The sequence below is a fragment of the Stegostoma tigrinum genome, chromosome 4 (genome assembly GCF_030684315.1).
Source record: "Stegostoma tigrinum isolate sSteTig4 chromosome 4, sSteTig4.hap1, whole genome shotgun sequence".
In the NCBI taxonomy this organism is placed as follows: Eukaryota; Metazoa; Chordata; class Chondrichthyes; order Orectolobiformes; family Stegostomatidae; genus Stegostoma; species Stegostoma tigrinum.
The window spans coordinates 41,475,534-41,490,051 of NC_081357.1; the positions used below are offsets into that span (position 1 = coordinate 41,475,534).

General features: G+C 40.2%; 1 protein-coding gene across 17 annotated transcripts in view; it reads right to left on the reverse strand.

Moving 5' to 3' along the window:
* eya4 (EYA transcriptional coactivator and phosphatase 4) overlaps nucleotides 1–14,518 on the reverse strand; it is a 526,724-nt gene that overhangs the window by 144,481 nt on the left and 367,725 nt on the right. For 14 of the 17 annotated variants that reach the window (XM_059645294.1, XM_048531657.2, XM_048531660.2 and 11 more), the window contains one exon: nucleotides 11,278–11,370. The exons of 2 other annotated variants lie outside the window; for them this stretch is intronic. In XM_059645294.1, the coding sequence (XP_059501277.1) occupies nucleotides 11,278–11,370 (93 nt within the window). The remainder of the gene's footprint in view (nucleotides 1–11,277; nucleotides 11,371–14,518) is intronic. One more of the 17 variants, XM_048531662.2, reaches the window with a different exon arrangement.

Genomic DNA, 14,518 nt, shown 5'->3' on the forward strand with positions numbered 1-14,518 from the left:
AGTAAGAAGCCTCGTGGCACCAAGTCAAACCATTTTGAAGGAAACCTCCTGCTGATTATCACCTATAGTACTCCTTAGCTAATGACTCAGTCTCTTCTATTTTGAACACCACATTATAAGAAGCACTAAAGGCAGCAAGAGCACAAAGTGTTCCCTGGGTGGGTGAGTTCAATGTCCAACATTAGAAGTGATTCAGTCACATTATTACTGATAAAAATGGCTGAGTCCTGAAGGACAGATTTGCTAGACAGTGTCTGTGGAAGGTGGAGAGGAAACCGACAAAAGGAAAAACCTGCAGGAAAAACCTGTCCTCACCAATCTACCTGTTACAAATTCATTTTCCATATCCACATTGCCCACCTTCAATTCTCACTCTGTATATTTCTGATGTTCAGTGGCAGTGTACAATCTACAAATTGCAATGCAGTAACTCACAAGACACCCCTGTCAGTATTATCCTAAACTAATGACCTCTACCACATAAAAGGACAAAAACAAGAGTTACACACTACTCTGATTTGGAACTATATCATATTCTTCTACTGTAGCTGGGTCCAACTCCTGGAACTCTCTCCCTAACAGCAATGTGGGCATTTCCACAGCCCAGTAATTAAAAAGGTGATTCCCTAAGGGCTTTTGGTTGTTCCCTGGTCTCTGTCTACAAATAGGCTATGATACAAACACTACAGCATCCTACATTGCTAAGTATAAGGGACTAATGCTGACGTGCTACAGTAAGACCTTGACAATAGCTCTCTGCCCTTTAAATGGGATACCATTTATACAGCAGTGTAAGAAATGACAGTGTTACATTTCTATGGGGCAGGGGTCCGCACCAAATGATATCAGAGAGAATCTGAATACAAAGTTCTCTGATATTCGTCTGTCTGCTGCCCCTTTTTCTGGCACCTTTGGGGGCAAACACTGAAATAGATCGGTGGAATGCTCTTTGGGAGAATAATAAGGGCAATATTCTTTTACCCATACATCAGGTGCTGAACACTGTATCCATAATTTTAGGCCATTAGTAGTCGAGCAGCACAAAAAGGAACAGTTCCAGTTATTCACCTCCAGAATATTTACACATCCAAATAAGATGCATTGCATTCATAAAATAGAAAGTATCACTACAATTTCAAGTACACGCTATGCAATAGGCCAGCCTTCTAAGATGCTAATTTAATTGGTCTAAAATCTCAAATAAAACTGTTTATGCTGCCGTCTTACTGTCAGAACTTTAACTCCACAGATCAGATGTGAGGTAGATATTGTTAAGACATGCCCCTGGAGCAGGTGGGAGGTGAGGCCAGGCAGAAGGCCTCAAATGTAGAGACATTATCTTAAGGGAGGCAGTGGCAATGTCTCTGGACCAGTAATCCAGAACTCCATGCATGGATTCTGGGGTCGAATCCCACCACGGCACATGATGAAATTTGAATTCTTTATAAACAGCTGGCCCTCATGGCAACTGTGCAGCCATTGTCAATTGTTGTAAAACTCCATCTAGTTCACCAATGGAAGGATCTGCTGTCCTTACCCAGCCTGGCTTATATGTGATTTCAGATCCATAGCAATGTGGTTATCTCTTAACTGCCTTTTGGGCAAATAGGATGGGCTAAATGCAGGTCTAGTCAGTGCCACCTGCAGCCCAAGAATGACCAGAAAGACTGTGCCACAAACTTCCAATCAGATACAATATAAACTGTCCTACAGTGTGTAGTAGCACCAATGATTGCGCATTTGGGAGAGTTTCATAACCACTTAAACCAGAACAGAGACAAAAACCCTATGTACCCCAGTAAGACATTGCAGATGTAAATGGGACTACTCTGTTGAACTTAAGTTGGAGATCAAGGGATTGGGACTATCAGAGTCCGATACAGATAATGACCCTGGACAGTGTTGGAAACAGTCAAATGACATGGGTTTGCCTTGACTGGTCAACTATGGGCCAGAGGGCATGCTCATTGTCTAATTAAGCATGATGGATGGGCTTTCAATGCTGGAGGGTCAGTAGGAAGCCTTCCATCATAGAAAGAGCAGCAGCCTGTTGTATGTAGGTAAGGGTGTCATCCTCTCAGCACGCTTACAAGATTTGAACTTAAAACATGGGCACTGTCGCTGCAGCTGTGGGCAGATAGGTAGGAGGCATGATGCTCAGAGAGTAATCCTGGAAAAAAACATCCACCCCTCCCCCCGTTTGCTGCCGATAAACTACTTCCAGGCAGCTGCTCTGTTACGGGGCCTCTCAGGCGGACTAGAAAATTCTAGTTGGCTTCTGATCCATTACCTTAATTGACCTTTTAATTACATTTACTAGCTGCTCACTTCATGTCAGTGTACAGCTATTCCGCCTCAATCTTGCTGTCCTAAAATTGGCACATCTGCTAGTGGTCTGAAATTTGCCAGTCATCCACCTCTACTTCTGCTTCTATACTGGAGTGAAAATCCTGCTCTAAGCTTCTATATATACATAATCTGTGAGGCTTAACTGCAGCCTTGCTGCTAAACTTGTACCAAATTAATCAAGGTTCAAATTAAAGGTTTGGTTATTGGACGGCAAGATTCAATTCAACCTTCCTCACAAACCCGGAGTAAGTCGGACCCCCAGCTGGATTGCTTCCAAACTAATAGTAGTAAAATTTTCTTCCAACCACTTGACAGGACTAAAATAGATATATAATGCACACTGACTGTACATTAGTAAATCACTCGCATCAGAAAAAGACCGGACTGGGCAACGACACAGAGTTTCTTTATTATACTATCTGCTATTCATTCACCATTCTGAGGATTAAAGTGGCACATTATAGAACACAGGAATTACTCTCTCCTAATCCATCATATCTGTACTTCAAAGAATTTAGAGTATTGTACTTTACTTCGTTATATATTTAGAATATTTTTATAGCATGTGTATTTGACTGATAACTGCTGTTGTAGAAATTCTCATGCACAGTTACAGTGTATTTCACAAGGTGTACTCAAATACCCCTAGGCCAGAAGCTTTAGAATAAAAGGGTGCCAATTTAAGACTGAAATGAGGAATAAATTTTCTCTCAGAGTGTCGAGTGTCTTTGGAATTCTGTGCCACAGAGAGGTGGGGGCACAGTCCTTGTACATACTTAAGGCTGAGATAGATAAAGTCATGATCAGTACGGGAATCAAGGTTTATCGGGAAAATGCAGGAAAGCTGATATGAGGAATGTCAGGTCAGCCACAATCATCCTGAATGGTGGAACAGGCTCGAGGGGCCAAAGGGCCTACTCCTGTTCCTAATTTTTATGGCCTTAAGGTTGTCACAAAGTTGAACGATAGGAACCTACAGTCTCTTCTCTGCGTTTGGTTGTATGCTGAAAGGCAGATCTGATCCACAGCACCACAACCTCCTCCACGGCTAAGGCAGGGAGTTAGGCCCCAAGTTCACTCCAATTAGAATGCGAATTGAATACCATGCTACTGGCATTAATTTGATCCATATCTACAGTTCAGAAAAACTAAGCCAACCAGACCCCCCACAGAATTCGAGTAGCTATAGGAGCTGAACATCCAGGGGTAATCATTATTTTGGAAGGACAGACAAAAAGGAAAAGGATAATGGAGTAGCGTTATTAGTAAAGGAAAAGAATGCAATAGTAACGAAGGATGTTGGTATGGAAAGTCATGATATGGAATCAATATGGGTGGAGATAAGAAACACCAAAGGGCAGCATATATTGCCAGGGGTTGTTTGTAGGCCTCCAACAGTAAATGGAGGCTACTGTAAGGCAGTAAACAGGAAATTGAAGATGCATGCAATAAGGGTACAAAAGATTACTTTAATTTACATATAAATGGAATAAATCAAATTAGGAATGATATTGTGGTGGAGGATTTCCTGAAGTGTGTATGTGATGATGAGAAAGGATGAATTATTAACTTTGGAGTGTGGAGTCTCTTGTGGAAGAACAACCAAAATGTAATAGAATTCTTCATTCAGAGGGGATAGCGAAGTTGTTGAATCCAAAATTAGGGCCCTGAATCTGAAAAAAGATAACTACAAGGGTATGAACCACGCGTTGGCAAGGATGTACTAGGGAACCTTACTGCAAGTGTTGATGGTGAATAGACAATGGCTAATCTTAAAAGAACGTGTGATAACAAGATGTAGAGGTGGATAAACACAGCAAGCCAGGCAGCATCAGAGGAGCAGGAAACTGACGTTTTGGGCCTGGACCCTTCTTCTGAAGAAGCGTTAGCTTTCCTGCTCCTCTGGTGCTGCCTGGCCTGCTGTGTTCATCCACCTCTGCACATTGTTATCTCAGACTCCAGCATCGGCAGTTCCTACCATCTCTTGAAAGAATATGTGACTGAATTACAATTACTCATTCATGTCGGCTGCAAAAATAAGAGTGGAAAGGGTGCTCAATCATAGCTTGCAAAATAAGCAGATAGTGTTAGGTCCAAAGAGGGACGCATATAAAATTGCCAGAAAAAAGCAGCAACCTTGAGGATTAGGTGCATTGTAGAATTCAGAAAAAGGGAACAAAAATCTGATTAAACATTTAAAATTAAGCATGAGAGTAAAATTAGTAGAATAGATAAGGGAATGTCAGTGCATGTAGTGTATATGGATTTTCAGCAGGCATTTGATAAAATCCTCATAAAGTGGGCAAAATTAAAGCACAGGGGATAGGGTAATACATTGGTATGGATTGAGAATGGTTGGCAGACACAAGGCGGAAGGGAAGAACAAGCAGGTCTTTTTCCAGATGACACAATGTGACGAGTGGGGTACTGCAAGGGTCATACTTGGGCTCCAGCTATTGATGATATAAATATAAATTACCTCAACGAAAGAACCAAATGCAACTTTTCCAAGTTTGCTGACAACACAAAAGTGGCTGGAGCTGTGAGCTGGGATTAAGGAAGCTGCAAGGAGAATTAGACACCTTTGAGAACTGGTAAATGAGAGATGCAATATAACATGGCAAAATTTGAAGTTATACGTTTTAGTGAGAAAAACAGGAGGATGTTCATTTAAATAGAGATTTAATTGGGAAATGTGAATGCACAAAGGAATTTGTGTGTCCTTGTACATTGGCCAATAGAAATAGACATGCAGGTGTAGCAAGCCAGTGGGAAGGCAAATGGCATGTTGGCCCCGAATTTGAGTTCAAAACCAGGGATCTCTTACTACAGGAATACAGGGCCTTGGTGAGATCACACCTGGAATATTGTGTGCGATTGTGGCCTTTGAAAGGGTATCACAGAATCCCTGCAGTGCGGAAGGAGGCCCATCGAGTTTGCACGTTTCTCCGAACAGCATCCCACACAAATCCATCCCCCTATCCTAATTTGTAACCCTAAATTTACCGTGGGTAATCAACCTCACCTGCACATCCCTGGACACTATGGGACGATTTAGCACAGCCAATCCACCCAACCTGCACAACTTTGGACTGTGGGTGGAAACCGGAGCACCCAGAAGAAACCTATGCAGATTCAGGGAGGGCATGTAAACTCCACATTCCGCGGGAGGAATCAAACTCAGATCCCTGGCGCTGTGAGGCATCAGTGTTAATCCATGAGCCACCATGCCAACCTGATCATTTGACTGGGTCTGTTTTCAATAGAATTTAGAAGAGTGACAGCGAACCTGATAGAAATGTATAAAATTCTGATTCGCGGGACTGACTAGATGCGAGGACGTGTTTTCTCTGATTGGACAATCTAGAACCGGGGATCCAGTCTCAGGATACGGAGCAGACCAGTTTGGATGGACACTGGTGGTAGAGTTGGATCTTTCCATCACATGGCTGATCAGGAATCTCTCCCACTTGACACAATTTAACTATGAAAATTTTCTATGTTTGCTACTCATTATACTACAGTAATTTGAAACTGTAAATGATATGAGAATGTTATTTTACTTCAACTGTTGTGGTCTATACAGTGCAGACATGCTTTTTTCTGTTGAGGTTTAACACCACTGAATGGTGGTTATGGGTCAGTTATATTGCTCTAGGTCTGGAGTCACTTACAAGCTGTACCATACAACTACCTCTGATTCCCTCCTCTGAAGAATATTAATGAACAAAATGTGTTTTTATGACAATCTGGCAACTTCATGATCATTATTACTGAGATTAGCATCTTGGTCCATTGTTATAAATTGATTGAATTGAAGTTCCCCAAAAACTTGGGTGAAATTTGAATGCAAGTTATTAAGGCATCAGAACAGATTACTAATGTTACTAGTAACATTACCACTGTGCTGCCATCCATCTAAAACCATTTTTCAATTTACTTGTAGGCTGATCCTTGAGGAAACCTTGGGATTTCTCAGCTCTAGGCTTTCGACCCTCTCATATGACTAGGGTATAGATTTTTATCTTCAAGGTTAGATTTGGAAGTTGGGAATTTTCCTGACTGTGCAACTGGGGAGACTCCAAAGTTTTTTGGTATTCCAGGCAAACAATGGCTATGATCTCCTCCCTACCAACTCTCACATTCAATGTGGAGAAAAATGAAGATTTTAGAATGAAATCTTACCACTGTTCACTTGGTCATGTAAACACTAATTGTGCACCCTTTAAAGCCTGGAGCCCTCAGCAACTGCCCAGTTCACTTAAATGGTCAAGCTAGCCCTGCATGTGACTGCATTCCCATTGTGGTATGCTCAACGTTTGTCCTGAGAAGGTGGCCATTGGATGGAGACATGGTCACTGTCTCCAGAGGCAAGTCATAGATAGAAGTGGGAGCAAGCGTACAAGATAGACACTGACTGGGCCTGCTTTTGAAACTCAGCTCCATGGTTGAGAACATTGATAACCTGAATGAATGAATAGAGCAACATAGATCATTTAAATTATTAATCCCCTTCCCCCGAAATTCCCATATCATCCCACAGTGTTCATGTTTTGCCCTGTAATACCATGTGCATTTCCTTCAAATTCCCACAAATCTGTCAAAATAGAGAAGAGAGAGTCGAACAAAATATCGAAAAATCACTTCCCCCAGAGGGTCATAAGCATCTCAAAATGACTATAACATTTAAAATCCATGTGAAAAAATCATCAGTCTTTTTGAGAGGTCATTAAACTGTCAAAGGCAACCTGGCAACACTTTATTTCATTTTGCATCCAGGTTCTGCTGATTCTGAATGTAGGTGACACTGATACACCTCAGTTTATAGCATTTTATGATGAACTTTAAGTAGGCAACACTCCTACTGCCTGCAAGTCACAGTTCCTGACCTCATGATTTACATCAGGAGCCTTCGCAATCATGGCCACTCTATGAAAATCACAAGGTATCTCAACTTTCAATCCTTGAAATGATACTGACAACAACATGTAGCAGGCATCAGGGTTCCCATCTGCACCTTTCCTGTGCAGGTAAAATTAGCTGGTGCAGGGAAAGAGAAGCAGGACTTACAGATCCAGGACATGGTCACCATTTCTGCTCAACTTGGCCTCCATTTTGATCCTGATTAGGGCCCTGGAAATCCACCCCTAGGATTATATTCCTGGAGCATTTAATTTAGCCAGATGACTTTATGCTAGGTTAGTTCAATCGCTGGGCAGCCAAACAACCCCACCCATGCTTCCCACAAGAATGGAATTGGAAATTGTTGAACACCAGGTCGCGGATGGAAAGCTGTGTCTGGTAATGAAATTTGTAGAAGTGCAGTCCTACTGCAAGCAATTGCACAGAGGCAAATGTTCCAAGATTAATTGACATTAACCTGGTATCTTCAGTGAGAGAATCCATTAGAATGAATGCCACAGGTAATGAAAATTCCATGGTGGTGTAGTAACAAGTGCTTTTCTGTGACACAGTGGATGTGTGACATTAGGATTCAAATACAGGAAACAAGATAATGCACTATGAGATTATAACTAAGTAATTACCTGGAATTTCTGTTCCATTCTCCAGTAAAAGGGCAATAGGACTGATAGCCCAAACCACCACTCATCCCCTATTTCCAACGAGTTGCACAGTTTCTTGGGGGTTCTACTAATTTCCTGTTTACATTATGGCAGCCGACCAGGTGACCCTGTGGTACATTCTAAAACACTCAAGTCACATGACTATCCTTAGTTTGAAAAAAAGTGCAGAACTTGCAGAATAAGTCAAAAGTCCTGATGAATATTAGATTCCCTACAGTGTGGAAACAGGCCCTTCGGCCCAACAAGTCCACACTGCCCCTTGAAGCATCCCACCCAGACCCATCCCCCTATAACCCACACACCCCTGAACACTACGGGCAATTTAGCATGGCCAATCCACCTAACCTGCACATCTTTGGATTGTGGGACGAAACTGGAGCACCCAGAGGAAACTCACGCAGACACGGGGAGAATGTGCAAACTCCACACAGACAGTCACCCGAGGCTGGAATCGAACCCGGGTCCCTGGCGCTGTGAGACTGCAGTGCTAACCACTGAGCCACTGTGCCGCCCCTAATATCTTACAGGCAAGTTACTGACACAATACCACGATGGGGGAGGATGGGCTGGGATTGGGTTGGTCAATGTGACACACTACAGCTCAGCTATCAGGCAGAGGGTTGATATTAGGGCTGTAATTTTTCATCATGATATGGCTTGTCTGAACCAAGCTAGCATTTTGAAAGATGACAAATTGGCTTGGGCAATTGTTAGTTGTCCATGGTGTCCACTAGAAATGGGAATCAAACAGCTTAAACATGCAAATTGAATGCAAAATTCAGATACAAGTGAGTGAAGATTGAGCTGTTTTGTACAGTTGCACTGGGCATTCAGTAATCTTCTAAGCAACAAGCCTTGAAAACGCAGGCAGGCCAATTTATACAAGTGCCACTCCCCAGCCAAGGTAAATGCAGCTGGGCTGGGGCTATTGGCAGCAGGAATAAAGGATTAATCTTTGTGTCTGACTGTAAAATTAGCAAATGAATTGGTTGAAGGTGATCAGCCAGCAGTGTGCAAATCCCATGTAGCATAGGAAAAGGTCAAAAGCTAAAGAAAAGATCCTTCTAGGTGCCTGCTCAAAAAAGAAACATGCCACTCAGCAACTTTTTTTATTTTGATCTTTCTGGAGAGCGACTCCTGAGACCACAAAATAACGCTTAACTACTGAGTACACATTCAATGTCTCTCAGAATTACCAGACTCGAGGCTTGATCTTCCAGAATTGGAGTCAGCTGACTTACAGTCCTCTCTGGCCACAGAGCTGCAGTGGGGTGTCTGTTTGGCATCCGCAGCTTGCTGGCAACATGTCAGTTAGACCCAAAGCAGAATATATCTTGGGCTTCAGGCCAGCATGGACAGGAGGTCTCACTCTGTCAAATTTGCCCCTGTTTTGGGTGTAAGACAAATTCCTCAGCCATTATTAGTCTGCTCTAAAACTACACTGTACAGGAAAACAAAAACAGAGAGCTGCTCAGCTGCAGCACATAAATCAGAACACTTGACAGTGGACTGTGTTTATGAGCACATTCTTGACGTTTTACTGTTTGACAAATATAGTTATACTTTTCTTTTAATGAAACAGAAATTCTCGCAAAGGCAATGTTAAAACTCCTGACACAACTTTAAACCTCTTTCCTCATATTACTTAATAGAAGGTAAGTAAGATTACTTGCAATTTCAAGGTATTATGAAATGTCTACAGGCGCAAAAAAGCAGAGTAAAATGCATTGGCAAACATTATTTGTACTGTCTCAACATGAACTTCAGTTAACTATTGCATATGATGCCCCTTAACTTCTGACCCAGTGCCCAAAATGATGTATTACTTTTCCCCACATATTTTTCCTTTATCGCTTCTTTCCTCAATGCTGATTCATGGTGTTGGTTGCCCTATAGTTGTGGTGGCAAGCCTTGGCAATAAGACTCTATGACGGGAAATACAGATAAGCCCAATCTTGTCCTCACCATATTCCCAGGTGAACTTAACAGCAGGAGTAAAGGGATTCCAAACAAGAGCACAAACCTAAATTTTCTACTTCATTGCATTACGTTTTTTGAGATCTGCTGTAGAACCTCCACATAAGACACACTATATGACCTGAAATCTGATAGATTAACAACTGAACCTGAGATCTTCCAGGGGTTTGGCTTATTGATACACGAGGCAGTGATTTAGCCACAACACCTAATACAGTACTAGGCAATTTGTACTAACACATCATAGAAAGGCAATCTAGATATGAGTTCTGCCTTCATGACAGAATTCCAAGCTGAATCCGACAGCATCAGAGGACGATTCAGGTTGGGACCCTTGTTCTAAGGAAGGGTCCCAACACGAATCATCAACTTGCCTGCTCCTCTGATGCTGCTTGGCCTGCTCTGCTCCTCCAGCTCCACACAATGTTATCTCTGACTTTAGGATCGGCAGTTCTTACTTTCTCTCACCAAACATGTCTTTGTTTAGCATTTTCCCCCCATAAGAACGGAAAGTAAGGAAGTAAACAATATCATTCAGCTAATTAAATCTGCTTCTTTCAAACAGTGTGCAAAATTTACCCTTTCAAGGATGAATTGTAAACATTGCAAATATGTATTTGTAAAATTAATTATCTCTAATGACACTAAATGAAAAGATTTATTAGTTTTTTTTACTTCTGCACTGTGGCCTCTATGAAATATATATGTAATGTGTTTCTTCATCTGTGGAGTTGAATGGATCAGTCTGGTCTGCACTAAAAGTTCTGATTAAACTCTTGTTGTGCTAATGAATAGGATATATGGAGTCACCTCCAAGGTATGTTCAGTTTGTTAACAGAGGATGAGTGTATGAAATTATTAACCTGGCCAGAATAAATTTCTTATTATGAAATTCTTGCTCTGCCAATAAATCTTGTGACAGGCTGACATTAGGCTACTTGTTTATTTTAACAGAAACTTGGTGGAAGAATTTCTCAAATAATTAAAGGGTACTCTAATTTCTGAAAACATTCAAAACAGAAGACAGGTAATTATTCTGCATTGTTTCAATATCCGATGTAACCTGCACATTCTGATGTACTCCCGTTGCTCTCTTTTAAAAAAAGGAAAATCACAGCACTATTTCATCACAAATAAGTTCCTTAGGCATTAATACTGGGAACTAGTTGGAGAAAGTATATTTTGCTGTCTATTATCATTAATACTAGCATAATGCAGTGCTACAAGATCATCCATTTGTCTGAGTTCTGGTTTTGTTATCGGTCATAGAGTCATACAGCACGGAAACAGACTCTTCGGTCCAACCAGTCAATGAGTCCGGACAATTATGCCTGCTCTGAGTTGAACTATGTGGCCATTGCCTTACCTGACCCAGTGTAACTGTCAAGTGATCCATCTCCTGTTGTTGTGGCAGTGTCACTGCTGCTCATTGGCTCTGTTTTGACTGCAAGAAGAGACACTACATAGAAGAATAAGTATAAAAAAATGATGTAACCCCTAGTTTTTCATTCTGATTCATACAATGTGCTCAGGCAGTCCCGGCTTTGGTTTACAGCCATATGGTTAATGCTTAGCATGTACCAATGCTGGAAAGTGGAGCCTTCAGCATTTAAAAAAATGCTCAAGTCACATTAACTCATCTGGCAGTCGAGGACTTTTTCACACAGGGCACAACAACATTTGCTTTTAGGTGATTAAACAGTATCTTGATATTTAGAAAAGTTTTTTGTACTATATACTGGACATGGCAATTTTCTGTACTCTGTTTCAAAATGATTCTCTGGTAATACTACAACAAATTTATCTTGGAAGAGGTTAATACCTTCTTGTAAGATTGGAGATGTTAAAACACTCTTGACAACACTAAGAGAGAGATACGATTTTTGACATAAAAAACAAAATATAAATAATATAGATTTTTACAAGATAATAGATACCACAGAATGATCTCAACACAGTAATCTAATCTTGAATCTTAGATGACGTTGATAAACCACTTAAGCTCTAATCTTGCAATATAGGATATCCAATGAACCCTTCGTTCAGATAGTAACCTTGTAACTTACTCCAAGGTATCAATTATTGTATATGTAAAAATAGAATACATAACAGATAGTTATAATTCCATAAAAAATAAATGTAACTTTGGGTGAATGAGGTTTCTTGGCGGTTAACATTTTGCAAATCGCTGCTCATGATATATTTGTTTTTCAGAGCTTTTCTACTTTGAGCATTCTATGTGGTTTGCTGATGTAGCAAACTAACAGCTACTCTGTTGTGATGAAAAGACAGCTCAGCTGAACAAATTAAATATTTATGGCATTAGAAACATTGTAAGTTGAACTAAAAAGTATTATTTATCTATGCATGGCAAAATTGACAAATACTGAAAACTTGTAAACCAAACAACCATTAACTACATTTGCAAAGAAAACACAAGGCAAACATATTTAGTTAAACCAGGAATGAGGTATGCAACATTCGCATGCAATTCGTAACATCTAGGAAGGTGATAGGAACAAAAGAAGTGAATGACGTGTTGTTTTGTAGTTAAACTACATTACCACTGTTCATTAAATGCATTTAAAAGCATATTCCCAAGAGAGTCAAACTTTACTTTGGCCAGGTACACTGTACCTGTGAACTTATATTGTATAATCGTGTGCTATGGCGTTATTGAGAAAAGCTAATTTCATCCTCTGATGACTCAAAGTGGAAAAAAAATGGCATTGAAAAATTAACCTAAAGCATTCAAGTTCAATAGTATTTTCAATCTGGAAAAAATACATCAACATATTGAATCGAACCTCTTTTATTCCTCAAAGTAGATAGTTCTGGAACTTTTGAGTAACATGCCATTTGTAACAAACTAGATATTCTGCCACCATCCATTGTGGATGCACTGATTTACTGGTGGTGAAAATATTATTTACTTTGTGAAAATTGCAATTTAAAACAAAACCCTGGCTTCTCAGGTGTCCAAACCAATGAGGTTGCCTGTCAAGAAATCAGTTCAGGTCTATATACTTCAATATTATTTATACCTGCTGTTTTATATCTAAATTTTAAACCTATAATTTTATAAAATCTTATTCAAAAAATCAAAAACTGTAATGCAATTAAATCTTTTCTCCAATGTTTTGGGGAAACAATCCTTTTCTAGTTCACTTTAAGTTCACATGCCTGTGCCTGGTAGAACATACTCCACTGAAAACCTTTTGTTGGTCATGGCTTTACCTCTGCAGACCTGGATTACGTTAATTAGGATTGTTTGTTCGCAAATGACACTTACTTTGAACACCGCCTCTTAAAAAGTTAGCAATAACATTCAAATAAATTCTCATTAAGGCAGCTTCAAGGAAAGTTCTTTTTTGAGTAAACAAAACCAGGCAGTCCATTTGTGTGAAATTATTGTAGTGGGGATAGAAAAGGAAGAGACAGAACAGTTACTTAAACGAATCAATGGAAATGCAACAGGGTTGAGTTGGATGCTTGATTTATAATCTCCTGGATTTTCTGCATGATTGCTCCTGACAGGCCTGTTAGGTTAAAATTGAGGCTTTTAAATGTGCATTTTAAGTGATAAATTAACTTTGCACCATTTCTGAAAAATTGAAGTATACCATTAACTATAAATTGTATCCTTTACCAGAATAGGTAATCTGGTATAGAAATCAAAGAGACGAAAGCCAGATGGATTCCAGAAAAGCAAGAAATTTACTTAGTCAAAAATCTACCTGCACAACATTGATGAAAAATTGGGAAAGGAACATAGCTGTTCAACTGTAAAGCAACTGTCCTTCGCACTATCCGTCCCCCCGAGTGTGATGCTTGGGAACTTTTAATTCCTGGGCCTCATTTACTTGGCCTAACTCTGACTTTTGCTTGGCGATGGAGGTAATGATGTTAGTGAAGGGACTCGCGATTCAAGCGCTTGAACCCATACAATAGCTCATTACCATGCTTTGGTTCAGATTGAGTTTGGGAATTAGAAAATAGATGCAAATACTGTTGTGCTTTGCTATCAGATTAACAGTTAGTTTCATGGATTTTGTTACATAATAACAATAGGGTTTGAAACGGTTACTGCTGAGGAGTGCATTAAGCACCATCCAAAATGAAGATGTCACAGGAGCTTGGAGAGAGCTTTGAATTTTAATGCAAAAGATCTAACATTAAGGCCTCCCTTATAACTTTAGGAACAATGTCTATAATGTAGCTCCTACCTGATTTGATTTTATTTGTTTTGATTTACTACTGTCACATGTATCAAAGTACACTGAAATGTGTTGTCTTATGTACTTTACAGGCAGGTCATATGATACAAATGCATCAGGATAACAGAACAGAGTGCAGGGTACACAGTTCTGGCTGCCAGAAAGGTGCAGAGAGAGATCAATATTAACATTAAACAGGTCCATTCAAAAGTCTGATAATAGTGCGGAAGAAGGTATTCTTCAATCTGTTCATGTATGTATAGAAACCTTTATTTCTTTTGCTTGATGGAAGAGGGTGGAGGAGAGCATAATTGGGGTAGGAGAGGGTCTTTAGTTGTGTTGGTTGCTTTCCCAAGGCAGTGAGAAGTATGGACTGGGCTGTGTTCACAG